Source organism: Cannabis sativa, chromosome 9, assembly GCF_029168945.1.
Source record: "Cannabis sativa cultivar Pink pepper isolate KNU-18-1 chromosome 9, ASM2916894v1, whole genome shotgun sequence".
Lineage (NCBI taxonomy): Eukaryota > Viridiplantae > Streptophyta > Magnoliopsida > Rosales > Cannabaceae > Cannabis > Cannabis sativa.
Window position 1 is genome coordinate 3,596,460 of NC_083609.1, and position 22,748 is coordinate 3,619,207.

General features: G+C 29.9%; 4 protein-coding genes and 1 pseudogene across 5 annotated transcripts in view; 3 read left to right on the plus strand and 2 right to left on the minus strand.

The window, feature by feature from the left end:
* LOC133030922 (probable GTP diphosphokinase CRSH, chloroplastic) overlaps positions 1 to 9,609 on the plus strand; it is a 44,457-nt gene extending 34,848 nt beyond the window's left edge. Inside the window, exon 5 of the mRNA XM_061103983.1 lies at positions 9,156 to 9,609. The gene's annotated coding sequence lies outside the window, so the exon portion shown is untranslated. The remainder of the gene's footprint in view (positions 1 to 9,155) is intronic.
* On the plus strand, positions 274 to 2,657 carry LOC133031032 (uncharacterized). The gene is made up of 3 exons (XM_061104250.1): positions 274 to 378; positions 1,412 to 1,507; positions 1,812 to 2,657. Exons 1-3 carry the CDS (start codon positions 274 to 276, stop codon positions 2,655 to 2,657), a joined length of 1,047 nt encoding a protein of 348 aa, XP_060960233.1.
* On the plus strand, positions 4,654 to 9,609 carry LOC115722730 (probable GTP diphosphokinase CRSH, chloroplastic). 2 transcript variants are annotated; one of them, XM_061103981.1, is made up of 5 exons: positions 4,654 to 5,496; positions 6,386 to 7,042; positions 7,726 to 8,010; positions 8,122 to 8,263; positions 9,156 to 9,609. In XM_061103981.1, exons 1-4 carry the CDS (start codon positions 4,795 to 4,797, stop codon positions 8,239 to 8,241), a joined length of 1,764 nt encoding a protein of 587 aa, XP_060959964.1. In that variant the 5' UTR covers positions 4,654 to 4,794; the 3' UTR covers positions 8,242 to 8,263; positions 9,156 to 9,609. The 2 variants fall into 2 exon arrangements, with proteins under 2 accessions (XP_060959964.1, XP_060959965.1); XM_061103982.1 differs by lacking the exon at positions 9,156 to 9,609 and having other exon boundaries at positions 4,684 to 5,496; positions 8,122 to 8,411.
* Positions 9,610 to 9,750: 141 nt separating this feature from the next.
* LOC133031033 (uncharacterized) lies at positions 9,751 to 12,244 on the minus strand (annotated as a pseudogene).
* A 4,449-nt stretch (positions 12,245 to 16,693) lies between these two features.
* LOC115722823 (CBL-interacting serine/threonine-protein kinase 1) lies at positions 16,694 to 20,026 on the minus strand. Its single transcript, XM_030652157.2, has 12 exons — positions 19,517 to 20,026; positions 19,367 to 19,429; positions 18,744 to 18,815; positions 18,542 to 18,649; positions 18,366 to 18,446; positions 18,098 to 18,277; positions 17,787 to 18,008; positions 17,586 to 17,693; positions 17,378 to 17,494; positions 17,226 to 17,288; positions 17,045 to 17,119; positions 16,694 to 16,948 (listed from the first exon to the last, which is right to left on the minus strand). The coding sequence occupies exons 1-12, from the start codon at positions 19,739 to 19,741 to the stop codon at positions 16,880 to 16,882; spliced, it is 1,383 nt and encodes a 460-aa protein (XP_030508017.2). The 5' UTR covers positions 19,742 to 20,026; the 3' UTR covers positions 16,694 to 16,879.
* Positions 20,027 to 22,748: the final 2,722 nt, after the last annotated feature.

Consider the following 22,748-nt stretch of genomic DNA (forward strand, 5'->3'; position numbering starts at 1 on the left):
AGTTTCTCTTTTCTGCTTTTAGTTTTTCGAAAATGTCTTTTTGTAATAACTACTAAAACTAATTTTGTTACAGTTAAAAACTAAAATTTATTGATTTACCAACCAATAAAAATACTTTTGGAGCTTAAAAAATGGACCAACCAGGACCATTGATATGTTGTAACAAAATCATTACATACGAAAATGGTTCCATCAAGTGAGAGAGAGGTGAAAATATTAGAGTGATTTGGATTAAAAGCCACTTCACTTGCATTGCATCACATAATAATGAGAATGTCCCTTTTCCCAATCCCAAAGCTTTATAGATTTGTCATCAGATATGATGATGATGAGTCCGCTTTTGGAAAGGGAATTCGAGTGGAAGCAGCCATTGTTGAGGTTGGTAATGAGAAGAGAGTGGTTGTTGTTGTTGTTGTTGGTTATCTCTCTGGTTTGAATTGAAGTAAGGTAAGTAAGTATGGAGTTTGGATAAGGATTAAGAAGGAAGAAGACGAAGAAGACGAAGAACTGTATCAATATGGGCTCCTCTCAATTCTAAGGCCCATTTTAAATCACTTTTATTACATAAATACCCAATAAATTCAAAGTTTACAAAATTAAATTATGACAGTTTAAAATAATTAATTTTATTAAATAAAAAAAATCATTTTCGGTGAAATATCTATCTTTTTTTAAATAAAAATAAATTAAAAGTTAAATATAAATCCTAATTTGAGTAGAATTATACTAATGATATGGTATATAAGCCGTAGGGTAGTTAAGTGTTAATTAGAGAAAAGAAAAAAGTTAATATTATTTGAGAGTGTGTGTTGAAGTTAAGTAGTAATTAAGTATGGAAACAAAAAAGGCATCCTTCAGAGAAATCTTGATGGTAACTAAAATGTTCTTCTTCTTCTTCATCTTCTTTCTTCTTTAATCGATCATTCATGAATTCTTTATTTATTAGTGAAAGAGAATTAATTAACTTTAAGAGAGTGAAGTAATGAGTGAGATAAATTAAGTATAACATACATACCCCGAAAGCAATAACAAATTAAACCAAAGTAATAATTCTAGTTTTCTATACAAATTAAGCTCATCACTTTATAATTCCAAACGAAAATGAATTGATCATATATATGGCTGCTTTGCTTATGCCTTGTACAGAAAACTAGATTGGAAAACTTCTTATTGATACAACTTAAAATTTGAATTAATTAATTCAATAACTTGATTAAGCAAAATTATAACACTACCATTTTTATTACTTATTAATCTTGTTATTTTAAGATTTTTTGTTATTATTATTATTATTTTTTGACGAATGACACTTCATTTTTTTTGTTTTTTTTGATTGAAAAATATACGATCAATTCATTGAAAGAGAGTAATTTATAAAAACTAATATTTTTTTCTTCTTCTTTTGATATAGGGAATTCCATCAAACCAACTAAAACAAACTACAATGGAAGAGAAAAGTTACTCTCAAAAAGATCATATTAAATGGGAAAGACAAGAAAATTTTAAGGTAACAAAAATTCTCTAAAATTTCTCTTGGAACATTATTTAAAATAAATACAATACTAATAATTTGTGCAAATCATGTCTTATAGTAACGTTTGGATTATTAGATTAATAATTACATAGAAAATTCTTTTTAAAATGAAATTGTTGTTATTGTATTAAATTCATAACACAACTAGCTAGCTATGAGATTCATATATATATATATATATATATATATATATTATTTTAACTATGTTATGTATATTTATGAATGAGTTTTAGAGTATATGTATAATTTATTAATGAATCTTTGTAAATGATCACAGGAACAAAATTTAAGTGAGTGGTCATCTCCACTAAAATTATTGAGTCAAGATAAAGAAGCATTATTAAAAGTTCCAGTTTTATTTGCTTCCTTCGATCAAACGAGCCGATTAGCTTCTGGATATGGCGCTTGTTCCGTGATAGCAATACTCATTGCTCACTGGCTTCACTGCAACCCAAAATTAATCCCCACAAGAGTACAATTTGAATCCCTAATCCTGCAAGGCTCTTCTGAGTGGCGAGCACTCAGCAACGAATCCTCTTATTACCAGAACAAATTTTCTAACAATCACTTCGATATAGAGACTGTGATAAATGCTGGTATCAGACCAGTCTCTATTTGCACAGATAGGTCAGTAACGGGGATGTTCGGGGTTGAAAAATTCGCCTTGTTGAAAGATATGTTCTCTTTAGACAATATGTGGGAGAACATAACTAAGGATTTAACAACAGAGCCGAAAATTTTCGTCGTGGGTTGGAACGATCATTTCTTTGTCTTAAAACTAGAACTTCATGTTTGTTATATTATTGATTCATATGGAAGTAGACTATTTAGAGGGTGCAACCAAGCTTATATGCTTAAATTTGACGATTCAAGTGTAATTTATGGCACCGATCAACAAATTCTTTGCACGGGCAAAGAATGCTGCAAGGAATATATGAGAAAGTTTTTAAGTAGTAATATTGTTATGAAACTGGAGAAGGAATACAAGAGGGGATACATTCAATTACCTTATCTATATGAGAAGTTGCAAGTAGACATGAGTTATATGTGCTTAAATGCTCCATCGCCGGTATCATCTTCATCGACGTCTTCCTATGATGCTCCATCTTTCCTTCAATTGTGATGATTCTTCTTTTATTAGTGATGCTCATCTTCCTAATAAAGAGTAAATAAGATTGTGTGTTATGTAAATGTTCAGTTAAAATGTAAATTTATTTATTTTATTATTTTGTGTTTATGTAAATATTTAATTAATATGTAAATTTATATTGAAATGTTTTAATAAATTTTAAATTTAATTACATGTGAGGAATTAAATTTAATTAGTACTACAAACAGTTTTGAATAGTGACTAATGTATATCATTACTTTAATCTAAATAAATAAAGCATAGTATATGTAAATAAATCCTAGCAGTTTGCCTTATAATTATAAATAAATTAAGTTTGATATGACCATGCCTAATAATGTAGGCCATATTATATCTCCAAGGAATAAACATAGTAAAGTGTTTATTGATATTCAAATGATATTTATTTAGCTAAATTAGTACACTAGAAAAATTTAATAAACCCAACATTTTCATTTTGAGTCTAATTGCCTTAGTATGGTAAATAACCTCCAATAAAAATTAATGTTAAGATACAAATTCCAGTTTGTAAATCAAATGGATGTAAAACAATACAACAATAATCTTTACAACAATTTACCTTAAGATCTTGATTAACAAACCAAGATTCTCCCTTAGATTCGAAGACAAGCTCCCATTGCTTTGATTGAGTTGAAATTCCTTCACCTATGAATCTTAACTCCCTTCAGATTTATCACTTCATCACAAAAGCTTGAACTTTTCAACAATGGATGACAAGTATCATTCCACAAAACTTCTTCCAGATGGACATATTAGCTGTCCGGGAACAACTTTCAGGAAACATATAACTTTCCAAGAATAACTTTTAGAGACCTTTTTATTTAGAGAAACTATTCCACAATCTATTTTATTATATTATCTCTATTCTTCTTTTTCTTCCTTCTTCTTTAATTCATTTATGATTTCTTCATCTATTATTAAAAGAGAAATAAAAGTATAAAAATAAATAAATGCTCCATACACTTAATTTATATACGAGGATTTACAAAAATATTGGAATTTTGGGTAAGTTTCACAAAAATATTGCCACATAATATTTTTTTTACAAATATATTGTCCTAGAATTTTTTTATTTCTTTTGTACTGTGTATACCCCAAAACACATACGAAGCATCCATCTTCAACACCTACGAACTGAACCACCAAAGCAACACCAGAATAGTCAGAAAACAACTATTTTTTCAGTAAGAACGTAAATATTTAAAATTTTAACCCAACAACAATAACATAAAAAATTACTAAAATAACTGTAAAAGAACAGTAAAAATACAAAACAAAATAACCAAATAAAATTACAAAAAAATACTATACTTCAATAACTCTTTTGTCAGTGTGAGCTATCATAACATGATCACGAGAGGAAACGTTCACCTTAGAAAAATTCTCCTTACCCTAAATACATTATAAAAAAAAAAATAGAACAACCAAAACAGCCGTTAAAAAATATGAAAATCAAGTTTATAATACTGAACACCAAATAGCACATATAAAATAACAAAACATATATTTAACAAAATCAGAGAGTAATGAACCAAATTCTAAAATGATATTTGAGACTCAATATGCAAAAAAAAAAATTAAATTTGAAAAAGAAGTTTAAGAAGCTGAAGAAAATTTTAAAGATAATGAAGATGAGAAGAGTAAGAACTAATAGTAACCATAATTAAAAAAATGTGGATCAATCTTTCAAATAAATGAAGAAAAAGAAAACTAATGAAAAAAAACTTAAGAAAAAGAAGAAAATTTTAAAGTTAATGAAGATGAGAAAATCAGTAAGTTAATAAGACACTCCATTAAAGGTTGATCCTCATGAGTTTTATTTAAATTATTGGTTATAAATAAATTAATAATATAAAATAGTAAGAATAAGCATCCTCCAATTTGTGGTTTAATGTTTTTGTTTCAATAGTCTATATGATACAATAAATAACAGTATTTAGTTCACTAGATCCTTATCTTTAATCATTACTTCTAAAATCATTAACTAATGCAAAATCCAAAGATGTTTATGTCAAAATAAGGACACGTGGCATTCCATTTTCCACAAGCACTTTTTTTTTAACCAAAAATAAAAAAAAAAACAGAACCAGAGAGAAAGAACTAACCAATAATGGAGCTGTGTTCGATTCGATTGGGAGTAGAGACTTTGCATCATCTTCTTCAACCAAACTCAAACTCAAAGCCAAACCCAAAACCCATCTTCATTACAACTTGCCACGTCCACCAAACTCGCCACCTCAGCATTTCAGCCACCAGCGCCGGCGCCGGCGCCGGCACAGCATTAGAGAAAGCCGGAGACGGAGGCAAGAGAGTGGTGGAGCTAGTCGGAGCTTTTAACCAACTGACACACAGAATGGGTTCAACAACTTCATCTTCAATTCTGTTCAAAGCCCTTAAACTGTCAATCCCTCTTCTCCACGCGCTTCCACTCGCCCCAGACGGCCGTTCACCTCTCTCCAAGGCTTTATCGGTAGCTTTACTCCTGGCCGATCTTCACATGGACGCAGAAGTAATCTCCGCCTCAATCCTCCGGCATTTGGTTCAGTCCGGTACTATTTCGATTACCCATGTTAGGAATCGGATTGGTACTGGCACAGCTCATCTTCTCCACGAGAGTCTCAGAGTGAATAATCTTCCTTCGACTTTCAAAGACATTGATGCTTTAGACGAAGGAGACGCTTCGGCAATTAGAAAATTTTGCCTAACTTATTACGACATTAGAGCTCTGATTCTTGAGCTCGCTCTCAAGCTTGATACAATGAGAAATCTCGATTACCTTCCTCGTTATCACCAGCAATTGATTTCTCTCCAGGTAAGGGAAATTCAAAAATTTGAGAAATTTAACTATATTGAATTTAGTTTCTATATGAGTTGCTATGTAAATTTAACTATATGAGTTGCTTAGTTAGTTGTTACGTGAGTTGCTATTTAGAATTCTGTAAAAATACAAGAAAAAAACTGCTTAAAGTGTAAAAAATGCAAAATAACTATATTGAATTTAGTTTCGGGTTGTTATGTTAATTTTTTAGTTGCAATTTAAATTGTTTTGTTAGTTGTTATGTGTTACTATGTAGATTTCTGTAAAAATGAAAAAAAGAACTCCAAAGTGTAAAAGTGCAAAAATCGCTTGAATTTATAGTGTTGAGTGTAAATTGTGAAATTTGTTAAAGTGAAATACTAAAATTTGTAAAATAAGCAATTATGATGGTTTATAGTCATTTTATGACCATAATGATCATTTGCAATCGCACAGTTTAATTTATTGTCGATTCTACAACCATACAAGGTTATAGTCAGAAAACGGCACTACTTATTGCTTTATTGAATTTTTTCACTTTTGAATTCTAAACAATTTGATTTTTGAAAACTCCATGGACATGATGTGTAAGAAAAATTATCAATTTGACTGTTAGTGTAAGTAGATTAAGGATTGAATTTCTGTTAGAAGATTCATAATGAGAAAAGTGTTTCTTCAATAAAATTTAAAAAGAGTGATTTAAATGATATGTGGGAGCCTTACTTTCTTAAAATGTAGCGATCGAGATAGAATCAGACCGATTCGCTTATGACCTCTCCCTCTATGTCCTGTGGTTTCTATCTTGAAATAATGAATTGAGTTTGGATAAGCATTTAAGATATGCAATTTTAATTAATATGTTGTTTTATGGTCGCACAGTATAATTTTTAGTTGCACAAAACAGGTAATGAAGATTCACGCCCCATTGGCTCACGCCGTAGGGACCCATCTCGTTTCTCTCGAGCTTGAGGATCTTTGCTTTCGGTATCTTTTCCCTTATTCCTATTTGTATGTGGATACTTGGTTGAGAACCCATAATGAGGCTCATGAGATGGGAAAGTCTCAATCTTTGATTGATGTATTTAAGGACCAGTTGTTGGTGGCTTTGAAAGCTGATTCTTTGTTGGCTGGAATGGTTACTGATATTACCGTTAAGGGTAGGTACAAAAGTAGGTATAGTACTATGAAGAAGCTCTTGAATGATGGGAGAAAGCCAGAGGAGGTGAATGATGTTCTTGGGTTGAGAGTTGTATTAGAGCCAAGAAGGTTTGAGAGTGATGATAGTGATGTGTTTGAAGAAATTGGTGTGAGAGCTTGTTATAGGACCCGCGAAGTTGTGCAGTCTTTGTGGAAAGAAATGGCACATAGAACGAAAGATTACATTGCTAATCCGAAACCGAATGGGTATAGGAGTTTACATATGGCTGTTGATGTGAGTGAAGAAGGTAGGAGTAGACCTATTATGGAGATTCAGATTAGAACTTCTGATATGGATGTTTTTGCTGCTGGTGGAACAGCTTCACATTCCTTGTATAAGGCTGGTCTCACTGACCCAGAAGAGGTAAATTTTGTTCTGAATAATTTCTAATAGTTGATTCTCATAGTCATAGTGAATAAGGGTATTGTTGTAGACTTTTCTGAGATTTTGAAGTAGTCTAATAAAGAAAAGTAATTTGCGGCCAAACCCTTTTGTGATTTAATTTGTATCTTGATCTATTTTTAGTTGGCAATATCCCTTTAATTTCACTTTTATTTGCAAATTCGAGGTGTCGGCTAAAGCTAACTGGGACTGTCACTGTATGTACATGGGACATGTTTTTAACCGACACTTTGGATTTGAAAATAGAAGTAGAGTTAAATTGAAACCCGAATTGAAACATAAGGGGGTTTAACTGCAAATTATTCAACAAAAGAAGACACAAATGTTGAAATCCCAAAATAGCTCTTGGAGAGGCTTCTCTTTTATTTAACCTTTCAAGAGAGTTAGATCTCTCCCAAGAGATTTCTCTCAATTCTAAACTCTTTCAACATAACTGAAACTGAGTTCTAATTAAGCAAAAACAACTCAGCCTAAAGCAATTAAAACAAAGATTAAAACTGAATAAACTGCTGTAATAAAACTTATGCTTGGCGTTTATGGCTTTTCCTCCTTTGTTAGACACATCGGACCAGAAGCTTATCATATAGAACATATTGAGTCTTGAGTTGATTTGATTATTGAATAAATTAGAGATTAATTTGCAGGCAAAGCGGCTCAAGGCCATAATGGTGGCTGCGGCTGAACTAGCAGCATTGCGTCTTAAGGGTCTTCCATCTACAAATCATAAAGGTATTGAAAACGACCAACAAAATAGGGTGTTTCGCCTTCTGGACAAGAATGGAGATGGCAGGATCAGCATTGAGGAACTTATGGAAGTTATGGAAGAGCTTGGTGCTCCTGGGGATGATGCCCGGGAGATGATGAAGCTCCTTGATTCCAATAGTGATGGATCTTTGAGCTCTGATGAATTTGACTTGTTTCAGCAACAGGTGTGTGGCGATTGATGTCTTTAATAGTAGAACTACTAATCATGGGCATGAGAACATAAATGAGAAGTAATTTATTTTATGCAAATGCAATTCTTGTTTACTGTTTTGTAGGTTGAATTTATGCGTAATTTGGAAGACAGAGATGGTCAGTACAAGCTGATGCTGAATGAGAAGCTTCAAACGTCGGTAAACAGCAGCAGCGACGCCATTCAGGAATGTAATGGAAGCTAGCCAAAATTGGGCATGTAAAAAGGTTAGAGATTGACTAGAGTTAATTCAAATTCTTCATTATAGGCCTAGAATTTCTGTGAGCTTGTTTTACTTCTTATTTTCTTATGAATTGAATTAAGTGTTTGAAACTTGATTTCGGGGATTGAATTGGATTTGATAAAATTCCACTCAATGATTTTCAATGTCTTGGAATTCGAGGAATTCGAGAGCCTAGTTTCCTCCCAGAAAGGGTTACAACCCTACTAAAATCTCCTCATCCCACAAATAAACTCTCTTCCCCTATTAATTCTAATACCGCCACGCTCTAACATAACCCAACTACCCAAAACCCTGCCGCTACTCACTGCTACTGACTTGGCGGTGGCTCTCTTGGTCCTCCGAGTATAGACTTTGGTCCTTTTAGGGAAGGAGGTCCTCTGTTCAAATTAGAAATTTGTAAAAGCTTTTACTTTGGTAGAAAACATCATATGGTTAGGTTACTAATAAATGACAGTTGATTATTTGATGAAATGATTGTAAAACAGTTAGGAAAGATGGGATTTGTCTGTTTGAGAGGCTTTTACTGCCTGATTATGTCCATAAGTTTATCACTTGATTAAACAAAAAATGTGGCCTGTGAAAGTTCTGAAGAATAAAATGGATTTTCTAGCATGTTTAGATATTGTTTAATATAAAACCTTATGATTGGCATTATGGCATAAAACATGTTAGCATGCCTAAAAATCTGGTGAGAAAACTTTATTCTGATAAGATATTTTGAAAGTATATATGATTTCAATTAGAGTAATCCAAAAAATAAATAGATAAAAGTAGGGAGTTGATTATTTATGATTTCATTTGAGCTTTGAAACATTCAATATCCTTTATCAGAATATGATTTGGTTCTCACACCATTGTTCTGTTGTGCATTGCAGCAATGTGAGCAATTATTATGATGAGAAATCAGATTCTTGCATATGCACCATAATGTAGATTACTTCAATACACTAGTTATCAGCAATTTCAGCTTATATATACATCAAATTTCAAACAATTGAGCATTCTCTACTTCTGTTTCGACGATTTTTGTTGTTGATACAGAGAGTGGCCCTGTCGAAGGAGAGACAACGAAGTAGCGGATAGGGACTACGTTGTTTTGATCGAATTCCCATCCAATTTCGGTTCTATCTGTTTGGTTAATTTCCAGTCAAGGAAGATGAAGAGTGTCTTCCTCCATGTGTAACATATTTATAGCCAATGAGTTATTTCCATATTCTTACTACATATTCTTGGTATGTATTTTATGTATATATATAATATAGTACATGTTTCACTTTGTTCAACTTGATTATTGAATAGTGAGAGTTTGGTGATTTCAGTTAATAAAAATGAAAGATGTATCAGATCAGTCTTAACTATTTATGTTGGATAGAAAGTTCAGAATTTTGCTGATAAATTTTAGCAAGGGACTAGAAGGAAAATCTGACCACTTTGTCAAAAACTAGTCTCAAGAACCATTAAAGTTCATACTCAGAGCTCATCTTCCATCCCAGCCTGATGCAACACAACAATTCCATTAGGGTCCATCTTCCTACAATCATGTGTTTGACTTGGCTGCAATTCCGAACTCCAAAGGCACATCAGACATAGAAAACATCACAACAACCCCATCACCAGGTGCAATATTCTCTGTGATCCTCCCTATCCCGCCTTTCAGGATATGATTTCCATACAGAAATGACATCTCAGAGGTGGGTTTAAGCCAGACCTTGTGCTTGGCATTTGAGGCCAAAATACTCAAGACACTGGACAGTGAGGTGGAAATTGCCTGTGTGTAAACTTGCCAATGCAGGTACCGAGAGACACCAGATTGGCACGAGCAATGTTGGTGGCGCGCTTGACAAGGGACTCGCTCACGTAGTACACCTTGTTCTTGTGTAGGCAGAAGCAATATCGACCAGGCTCGGATTCTGGACCTTCATGAGAAGGATTCTCAAAAATGTTCTTGAATACTGTTATTCTTTCTGTTTTGTCAAGAGGCCTTATCTTGTCTGGCTATAAAACTTGTAATCTTCTTGAAGGTTATCTGTGTCAAAATTGGAGAGCTACACTAAAAAATTGAAAAGTTGACAAAATTGAGTAAAAGAAGAATATTGCAATTATGATCATGATTACCATTACAATTGTAATCTTCTTGGTTTATTGTGATAGTAATTGTAATGAAATCATTACAATATTTGGTTGAATTTTAAAAGTGATGTAATAGAATTAATTTACAGTGTACTGATGATTACAATATATAATGAAACCTCCATTACATATAAAGAGGATTATATCACAAATGATTAAATAAAGTAAAGCCAAAATAACTTCAATATCTTTTATACAAATTTAAAAAATAAAGAGAATAATTTTATCAATTTATCATTTATTTCAATATTTATTCTAACAATAAATTAAATATCTTAATCAATTCATATTATCATTCTTATTCTATTATATTTTACCAAACCAAACATCACTTAAATTTTAGTTTCCCATTTGCTTACTACACTTGTATGAACATGAATACATAATCTTTTAAACAAAATTGAAGATAAGTAGCCAAAAAAATAATGATGGGATATTCAGTTACACATATTTTAATTTAATAAATAATATAATATTCGTTAATTAATTATAAAGTATCATATTAATGTAATAATATACACTTTGATGACAAATAGCAATAGCATCATATTATAAATTTGTATAATTATAAATTTTTTATAATTTTTAAGTATTTATAAAAATATCCCAATAAAATTTAAATACATAACTTTAGTGTATATATTATTATCCATCACCATCATCATATCACATTTTTCAAATATTCTATTTTGTCTTAACACTTTAATCATACTTATCCACATAACCAATATTTTCACATGTAGCTCACATCCATAATTCCATCTATTATTATACCACAAAATGGAACAAGGAAAGGACCACCTCACAAAAAATGTTTCTTGCACTTTTGTCACTAATTAATAAGAAAAATTATCCTTTAGAAGAAAATACTAAAATCTTCTCATGATTGGTAAAATTGTGCACATGATCTTGTTTAATTATTTTATTATTATAAAATAATTATATATCTAAGGAGTTGAGATAAGATCAAACTCTAGCTAATATTATTTATATTAATAATTATGTTTTTGAGAAAGTATAACGTAGAGGACTGGCATATATACCTTTGAAAAGTATCAAGTGTTATATAGATTGGAGTGTATTGTGTACATCTTCATAACCGTACATACAACTTATCAAAATACAATTATTAAAAGTTAGACTAATTTTTAATATAAATATTTAAATTTAATTTTTATTATAATAAAAAATTCATATTTAATTTTTCAGTGTAATAATATTTAAATTATATTTTTAAAATTTTTGTAAATACTTAACTGTTATGTGTAAGTCAATAACCACATGAAAGTTCTTAATTAATTCGGATTATTAAATTTTATATTATTTCAAAATTCATTCAAATATACCAATAATAAAATAACAGAGTGGATATTAACCTTACACTTAGTGGTCAAGTACATACGAAAGTTTCAAAAATATAAATTACTATTAACGTTAAAAGTAAAACTTATGTATTTATTTGTAACTGAAAATTAAACTGAAGTAATTACACCACAAATTACTTTAAAAGCTGACTGACATTTAATTAAGAGTATTATATTGAATGATAATCTTGGGTCAGATCATTGGTATTGGTTTAAAGAGACTTCAGGGATTTATTCGGTGAAGAGTGCTTACAAGCTTCTCTAGGTGCTTCATGGTAGGTGGTCGGAAGATAATCATTCAGGCTTTTAGAGGGTATTATGGAAACTCAAAATTCCTCCTAAGGTTAAAGACTTACTCTGGAGGGCATGTTCTGAGTGCTTAACAACACTGCCCAATTAAAAGGTCGGCATGTTGATGAGGTCGTTATTTGCTCAGTGTGCCAAGGTATGAATGAGTCAATCCTCCACATTTTGGTTGAGTGTCCTTTAGTCAAAGCTTTTTGGCAGCGGGTTGATGGGATTATTTGCAACCTTTCAACCACAGATTTTTTTGGATAGTTTTATCAACTGGTCATAGGAATTTCGAAGACATTGGAAAGCAAGAAATGAGCTTGTTTGGCAAAGTAAAAATTCATACCACATTATCATGATTGATCTATGTCATTTAGCTATGCTGATATATGTTTTGATGGAATTAGTTGTGATTGATACAACGAAAACCACTTTAATCCTATGTTGATATGATTAATGGACGAGATTGCACATGCCTACGATTATGATGACAAAGTTATGAGCTCAATAAGATTAACACATTTATATGTATACATATGTGGCCCAGTTGGAGATTGTTAGAAATTTATTGAGGTCGCAATTGTATATATAAAATATCTGTGTTGGGTCATCAAATAAATAAGTCAAATTTATGTGGTTTATTTTGGAAGAAAGTTTATGACTTAAGGGCATGATAGTCATGATTTTAATATGTGGATACTACAAGGACAATTTCTAATTTGATGAGGGGCCAAATAAAAATAGTCAATAAATATTACTAACTGTTTTGTCAGTTGGTAATATAAACGGTAATAGTCCCCAATTTACAGCATCGTATCTTTTCATTCTCTTAAAACCCAATCATCAACAGAAAAAGGTTACAGAGAAGGATTTTACTGTAAAATTAAAAGATTAAACCATTACAAAAATTGATTCTATGGACATCAGTATGCTTCCGCTAATCTATAATTCTATTGTTTGATTCTCATAAATTAATTAGGGTTAAATTCAGATTTACAGTATTCTAACATCAACTACCAGGCCTGTCTGTCAAGGATGGGTGAAATTGGACGTCAGGTCTAGTTTCCATGATGCTTTTCAACAACAAATTCGAATAGCGAATCTCAGATCAACAATCATCATCTAACAGGAGAAATGGTGTGAACTCAAAGAGGATAGGTCATCCGTGAACATAATACAAAAGGGTGTCAAGAATCACTTATTGTCCCAAAAATTTCCCCACGTACATGGCACTCCTCTGACACGATCCCAAAAAATCAGGCGGCTTGTCCTCTACGTCAGACCTTGGAAAGGCTCACAGCAAAAAAAGAAATTACCTTTTTTGGACAGACACCCACTATTCTAATATTTTGTATTTCCCACGATGGCTCACGCCCCACCTATCACAATCAATAGTTTCACCATGTACATAAAGCAACTCAATTCAAATTGGGTTTCACCTACCTGACCTAATAATTCAGAATGTGTTGTATTTTAGCCCATCAATGGGTTTTTTGAACTAAAAAGAATTATAATGGGTTCAGAGTTGTCTAACCCACCAATAATTTACCTATAAATATGGCATTTACCTTTCATGCAAAGGGTTGGAATTTTTAGTGTTCAAAAACTAGAAATACAAGTGTAAATCCCATTTCTAAAAGTTTAATAACAGTGACTTATGGACTAAAATTCATTAATATCTCAATCACGTAAAAGTTAGTGTCTTATTTCTTTTTAATCATACTTTCTTTAGCTTAATATTTACTACATTCGGTTTCTAAAAATGTTGAAAAATAATAAGTATATTTTGTTGATAAAAATTTATACATATATATAGTGTAGCTCTAAAACAAATAAAATAAAATAATTTATACTATATTTATATTAAATTTTGTTTCAAAAAATTATTTCTCAAAATTAATTTTTTCAAAAAAAAAAAAAAAATTGGTTTACATTATATAAAAAGTATTAAAATTATATTGCAACAACAAAAAATTGGAGGGGGGAAGAAAAACATATAGTTGAGCACTCTATTCTTTTTAGGGTTTCTCTCTAGAAGTTCTTAGTCACCACTTTATTTTTTTTCCTTGAGCAGGGCTCGCTGGCTGTTTCTCGGCCTTACGACGTGGCTTGGTCGGTTCTTGTTGATCTCCACACTGTTTTCGATTTCATTGGGGTTGTTGCAATCCTTTTGCATGAGTTCTTTCCTTCTCTGTTTTCTTTCTTTACAGGTGTTTCTCAAAGATTTGAGTTGTGCATTGGCTTTAGATTGGATCTTCAATTGGTGTGTTATTTTTGTTTGTTATGTTTTGCTTTTTATGCTTATTTTCAATAGTGGTGTTGCTACACCACCTTGTTATTGTTATGGCAGTAGGACTTTATTCATTAATGGCAGGGGATTACAGTTTTGTTTATTTTTGCTACACTAGGGGAATCTCAATTGGCTCAAAGCACGATTGTATTAGTAGCATGAGTATTTTTGTCAATGTTCAGACCTAGGGGACTCAAATATTTATTGACCTATGGTTTATGGTGTAATTATTTGTTATGATTGTTATCACTATGTATGGTTATTTGATTATTTTTTTTTTAATTTTATTTTAGATTGAATAATAGGGTTATTATTATCCAATTTTTATTAAGAGATATTTGATAAATAATCATTAATAGGTGTGATCTGTCACATGTTTATTTAGATTAACCGCGTTTCTTTAATGCTTCAACATAATTTTTATTTTTGTAACGACATGAAATCTTATTAATTTTACTCTTTAAATTATATATCAGCAATGAGCAATTATATAATTATATGATATGTTTATTAATAAAAATTTCCAATTTTTTCTAAAAAAATATTATAAATAAATAATATAGTTCTATAAATTGGTTCCAAGACAAACATCATAATACTAAAATAATTGTCTATATCAAACGCCTCCCTTTCACCACAAAATCAATCTTCACATATATTTAATATATTTCAGAAATTCCAATGTCACCCAACAACAATTATAAACATCTTAACAATTGTATTTATAATTATAGTATATTTTTTCTTCTTCTTCATAATCTCTTCTCCTTACATACATAAATAATTAATTATGTATAAATGATAATAATTATAATAAGAGAAGACAATAATGGGATTCTGCCCAAGATTTTGAAAACAAAAAAAATAGTATTAAATTACCAACTTTATAAACTTCTTTTCTTTTGCCCCTATTAAAAAGGAGTGTGGGACCCCACTAAGGTTTGATTGATGAACTCATAAGTATTTTTGGTGTGCCATGTGCCTCACCTTTTTTCTTCTTTGTTTTTTTAATATATATTTTTGGGTAATATAATTATAATAATAGATGGTGGTTGGACACGTTAAAATTGAAATGAAATAAGTTATTAAAGAAGGGTCAAGCTTGATGTTCTTTGGCACATGATTCATATGTAATTGTGTTTCATAATTCATTAGTTAGTAACTTGTAGCTTTTTTATATGTTATGAAATTGAAAAATCAAAACCGACACCGTTTAACAATCATTTCAACTCTACTCCACAACACGCCTTAAGTGAAGACCTTTGACCTAATTAAAATAAATAAATAAATAAATAAACATTTAAGTTTATAAAATCCATTCTCAACAACTCGTATATTACTTATAGATAAGAAAGTCAAAGATATTCAAATTGTTTGATGTTATTTTTTTAAAAAAAAAATAATGAAATTGTGAATTGGATATCATAGTTAGTGTATGATTGTATTCTCCTCCCTTACAAGATAAGTTAGAATTACATAACACTTAAAGTATATTCCAATATTGATTCTTTATTTATTTATTTATTTATGAATAAATATTATTTTAAATCTTAAATTTTATAAAAATTACTCATTAGATTATTTATTTTGTTAAATAATAAAATAAATCTTATATTTTTTAGAGGAATTATCCTATATACTATTTTTTTAATTTTTTTTTTAAATTTACGGTTTGGGTTTCTATACGATTTTTTGGTGCAATTTAGGTTGCAGCGCTAGTTGCATTAGAAGTTTCTATGTATTATTTCGTTAAAATGCAAAAAAAAACTGTTTATTAGTGTAAAAAAGAAAAAAACCCCTATTTTTTAAAATAGTATAAACAAAACTTGAGCTTAATTTTCTATTTTTTTTTTTTTTTGACAATTCCTAAATAGAAAAAATGTAACCAATTTAATTCAATTTAAAATTTTGTTTATACCATTTTAAAAAGAGCATTGCTATTAGGCACCAGTGGTGCCTAGCATCTTCTCGACATATCGCATTACGATTGGCTAGCGATACTCCTTAAAAACTATTATATTAAATTATTTGGGATCCGATATTTAGTTAGACCACTAGTATCTTTAGCATTTCTCTTTTAAAAAATACAAAATTTAATATATTACTTTTGTAAAACACAAATTCCAAAATAATACTTACCCTTTATTTATCTATTCAAATTCCATCATCAATTCTTATTGAGGAGATTATATCTAAATGAGTTCTTCCAACTAATATCTTTGTCTACTACTATCTCATTTTAGAGGATTTTATTTTATATATGTTATCTCATATTTATATATAACTTTAATTTCTTTACATTGGTGTAAGACATATTAGCTGTAGAATGCGACCAGAATGAACTAATTCCACATTTCCAAAAAGAAAGGGAAAAAAAAAATGAAATAATTCCTCTTAATAATGTAAGTCTCACATACATATTTTCTTTTACGATTTTAGAATAAAGAAAAAAACATATACATGAGATTTACTTTTATATCATATGGTTATATTTATATACTTTCTTCTTCTAATCAAATGACCTTTAGACTCCTGTGGTCAAGATCTCCTGGTTTGAGGGAACACCCAAATCATTTGAAAGCTTTTTACACAACTGCACAAACACAAGAATTGACTTTTTAAGTTAAACACAATAACAATAAAAACAATTATAGTAATAAGAGAGAGAAGAGCAAGGAAAGTAGTGTACCTGTCTATAAACAGAAGCATCTCCATATGATTTTCTTAATTCCACTACATACAAAGAAGGACTAATCTCAAACACCTGATAAAGTTCACAAGAAATTATGATTAATTTCAAAATTTCAATTATAGTAAAATAGAAAATCAATATCAATGGCTTGAATATCAGATGCATCAATGAAGTGTACCTCTGCTACAACTGAAAGACAACCCGAACTGTTGGGGCCCTTGTGCTCTTGCATTACTTTCAACTGAAAAATAGAGATTGACAAGTAAGTGAGTAACTCCATTTGATCTGAATTAATAGTAAGTAATCATATTAACAAGAATTCAAACCAACCTTTCCGTTTTTCTTCTGAACACAAAATCCCATCTCTATTACAATATCCTCAATCCTCTCTAGCAATTCTTTTGCCGAATAATTGGATGTAAATCTGATTTTTCTCTCTGACACATCCTGAATTATCACAAAATTGGAGACACTGCTGTTAGTTATTGTTTGACAATATGTAAAATAATGAATGGTTTTAAAGTCACCCACTCTTTACCTCTTTCTCAAAGAAACCAGAAAGGTCTAGACATGAGGACATTCCGATGAGTTGAAAGGCATTCATTAAAACCGGGGAGTCTGAAGTCCTATTCTCTTCTTCAGATGTCTGGAACAAAAGAATCAAGTTTCTGTTATTAAAACCAATCTCCCAAAACAATAGTGGGGAAAAGAAGAGTAAAATAAAATTCCATGGGCATACCACATGGTGAATTGAGCAGGGATCGTCGTTGTCAGTGTATGTATCTTCCTCTTCTTCTTCTTCGTAAGCATTTGGAGGAGCATAGCACTGCTGAAACCATTCATCTGATTTGATGTTTTCCATTGTTATCCGGGTAACGGGATTGGGATCAAGAATTTTCCTAATCATGTTCTGTGCACCGGGAGATAACCATTTTGGTATCAGTGTCTCACCCTTCAATATCTGAAATCAATCAAAAGTGAAATGAGTACACATACTAATAAGAATAAAAATACAAATGAAAATTAATCTGATGAATGTTGGTTAATTACCTTTTGATAGAGAACTGCAAGATTTCTATCATCAAAAGGAAGATATCCTGTAAGGATTACATACAAGATGACACCACATGACCATATATCCGAGGTAGCACCATCATACCCTCTATTAGCAAGAATCTCTGGGGCAACATAGTTGGGACTTCCACAAGTTGTATGCAGTAAACCATCATCCTGAAATGTAAATTTTATAAGTAACAGGACATATAAAGTTGCATACTTGATTATATTTTCAAAAAAGGGATAAGGTAAATAAAGGTACCCTGAAGTGTTGTGGCAGTGCGCTGAGACCAAAATCAGAAATCTTGATGTTCCCTTTGGCATCCACAAGAACATTCTCTAGCTGGAAATGAAGAGGTCCAACATTAAAATTTAAATTAAAAACAAGAAAGATGAAATGGTATATATATATTTTTTTTTAAAAGGGCAAAATAGTACCTTAAGATCACGATGGAAAACACCCTTGCTGTGACAATAGCTAACACCATCAATTAGTTGTTGGAAGAGCTTCCTGCCTTGAGCTTCAGTGACTTTACCCTTATTTGCCTAAATTCATATTAAAAGGAGTGAGTTAATAAAGAATGAAAATTAAAAAAAAAACACACACACACACAGAGTAATAATAATAAGATGGTCTCACAATTCTATCAAATAATTCTCCTCCAGTGACATATTCTAAGACCATGTAAATCTTGGTTTTGCTTGCCAAGACCTGCAAAGAGTAAAAATTGAATGAGATTACAGAATATCACATCACTGTTTTACAAAGTCTGGAATTCATAAATCATAATTAAAGAAAGAAAGAAAAAAGTGTCACAAAGGCAAAAAGGGTAAAGAAGAGCATAGACAAAAGGGGCAAAAGAGGAGTGAGGCATGGGCCCATATCCAAACTGCTACACTACACTGGGTCTGGGTTGGTGGTCAGGGCAGGACAGTAGGTAAGTCTTTAACCACAAAATACACGTGCCTTGGTTTTGGCACTATTCATTCATTCTTTTCATTCAATACCATTACCAATAGCAGCTAACTTGAATCAGACGTATGGGAATACGCCAGCCATTGAATTTGAAATCCAATGGAAATAAAGGAATAGAACAAAACGACAAACACTATAGTCATAATTTTCCAGATGACCCGCCACCATTTAATCATTTATGGCTTCAGATTAGGATTGGAATTGGATTTGGACAACACAAAATTCTAAACACTTAATAATATTTTATTCTTTAAAAAGAAAAACAGAGTAATTAATTTCAAAATTACCTCATGTAATCGGACGATGTTAGGATGTTTGAGGAGCTTAAGGGTAGCGATTTCTCTCTTAATCTGAAATAATTTTCGTTTCGTTAATAATCATAAACAACATATTTCAATTCAAAAAACAAAAAAGAAATTGAAAGGGGTTTTCAATACCTGATCGGTGATATTGAGGTTGATGATTCTATTCTTCTGTAGAATTTTAAGAGCAAATAGATTACCGGTTTTAAGATCATGAGCAAGTTTGACTTTGCCAAAGTTTCCTTCTCCTAAAGTCTTTCCCAACTCGTATTTTCCCAGTCGCATTCCCGTCGGACCTATCTTCCTCTGTTGATGATGATGACTACTACTACTGCTCTCAATCTCCACAGCGATCACCATGAACAGACAGAGAGAGAAAGAGAGAAAGAGAGAAAGGAGAGAAACGTGTATATATATAAATATATAAATACGATATAAATAAGCCCAAATCCCTAGGTCAAATCTGTGTCTCTCTCTCTTTCTTTCTTTCTTTCTTTCTTTGTTTTCTGTAATCTGTGTTTGATTTTCTTTGTATGTAATTGAATTGAAGAAGAAGAAATAAGAAAACTGAAACTCTCTTCCTTTTATAACTTGTCAATACTAACCTATTTATACAACTATTTATTTAATATAATAAAAAATAATAATATCTATTGTTATGGGACAACAATTAATTAATTATAATTAATGTGACCCACCATTTCTTTTACTATACATTATTATTATTAGAATATTATTATTAGGTACTTAGTAGTCCTTATTATTTTTTATAGGTATTGTTCTATTGTTTAGCGATATTAAAAAAAATTTTTTTTTCTTTTTAAGAGAATTGCTGAAAGACATTATCGGTGCCTAGCACCCTAGATCTTATATAAGTTAAAAAAAAATAACATTTTAAGTAATATCGCTAATTAATCTTGAAGGGTCACCTATAAAAAGTGCTAGCCACCACTAATGTCCGATAACAGTACTTTTTTTTCAAAATTATATAAAATCAGATACTTAATTATACCAATAAATTACCTCCGGATTTTTGTAACTTAATATGTGGAAAAAGAAACATGTTTTAAAGAGTGTACGTTGAACTCAAATAAATTTAAATACTAATACGGTTTTTTTTTAAATTAATTTTATATTTATATAAATATTTATGGACATGGATGGATATAGAGATGTGTGGTGAGATACATGCAGTAGTAAGTAGTGCACGCTATGTATAACTAGTTTCGTGGAGTTACAATAAAATCTCAATATTATTAATTCTATTTTTAGCATTTCGTGTTTGATAACACTATTGTTTTTTAAATTTTTAAATTACAAATATCAAAGTAGGATTTTTGTTTTTCAAAAATAATGATAAAAATATATGTAACTGTTTTTGTTTTTTAATTTTTTAAATTAAAACTAATAGTATATTTTATAGAGATTATTTTAAAAATACATAAAAATAATTAAAAAAAAATATAAAATATGGTTACATAAAATTTTAAATATTTTTACGATTTTTATGATTTTATTTACAAAAAAATATAATTTTTTAAATTATTTTTATGTTGTATTCCTGTTAATTTATTGTTAATTTTTTTTTTTGTTATTTAGATTTTATTTTCTTGTTAATTTTATGTAGATTTTTTGGTTATTTTTATCATGTTATTTTATAGAACACCGTAAAAAAATGTACACAGTAATCTTTGAACATAAAGATATAAAATTGTTACAAAAAATAATACTTTATGTAATTATTTCTATTTTATAACTATTTTTTATTTTTTGATTTTAAAAATAATAAACATAATTTTGTTTTATAATTTTTTTTTTTAATTTTAAAACCAAAAAGCAAAAATGGGGTCTGAGTGTGGATCAGGGATTGGGATCTGGTTCTCGAGTCTGAATATGAGTCAAGAGTTGGGTTAGGGACGTACCCACTCTATAGCCTCACTAAACAAAATATTACACTTAGGGCTCGTTTGGGACGCCGTATTAGATCGTATTGTATTGTATTGTATTGTATTAAATTGTATATTATGCAATATTTTTATGTAAAACTATATGTGGTATTAACTTTTATGGACACCTAAATATATAATATTTTAGTATAAATTAAAATTTAACATAGTATTATATAAAAATATGATATATAATCCAATTCAATATAATACAATACAATACAATGCGACCTAATACGACGTTCCAAACGAGTCCTTAAAAACAAATTAAATACATATTTTTTTAATTTGATAGTTATAAATTAAAATAGTAAATAAGTCCCCAAAAAATAAAATAAATTTATAATGTAGGCACAAATATTTTTTTATGATACATAAACCCCACACACTAAAAATCTTGTCCTTCACTGACTGGGATATAGGTCTCGATCAGAGTTCAGAGTTCAGGTCTAAAATTAAATTGATTTTTTCCCAAAAGTTTAGTGTTCATTTTCAAAATTGAAAAAATAAAACTAGTTTGATAAAATATATTGTTTGAAAATATTTTTACTTTTCTAATTAAAAAATTAAAAACAAATTAAAAAAGGGTAAACAAGTACACCTAAATTATTTAAAATATTGTTAAAAAAATTATTTAAAATATTTTAAAAATATGCTTGTTGTTACTATAATAAAACCATAAATAGGTCTAAAAATATAAGATGTGGTTTAATAAACACCAATAACTCTATCTATGTCCAATAATATATAACTAAAATAATTTAATTTGCAATAAACAATATTTAAAAAAAATGTGATATCATCATTAAGCTTTGCTTAAATAATGCTGGCTAGTTGTGCTAGAGAGAATGAGCAACAAAACACAATTAAATTGGTACTATAGCTAGGTAGACTTGATTGCCAAAGAAATTTCTCACTTGTCAATTAAAATCCTTATTATTATTATTATTATTATTATTATTATTATTATTATTATTATTATTATTTATGATGATGAATATAGAAAGAGACATTAACTTGACAAGCCATGTGAGTTAAAATCAATCCTCAATCTCAAAACTATACACAATAATAACTTTATCAACCAACTTGAAGTTATTATGTTATATACATATGATTGTGAACCAAGCCTTTTTTATTTTATTTTTTAATTATTTATTTCAATAAAATTTATGAACCACTTATTATTTTAACCCAAAAAGTGCCCTCTCGACGTACCATAACGCCAATTATATCTTTACTTTAGAGTAATTAATTAATTCCAATCCTAATTTTTAGTTGGCTTTGGTAAGCACTCACTCAAATTGATCCTCACACTTATATATTCCCTATCAAACTTAATAATCTATTATAAATATAACACACCAACAATAATAAGTACTATAATTAACATTTTTTCATAGGTAAACAATATCAACTAG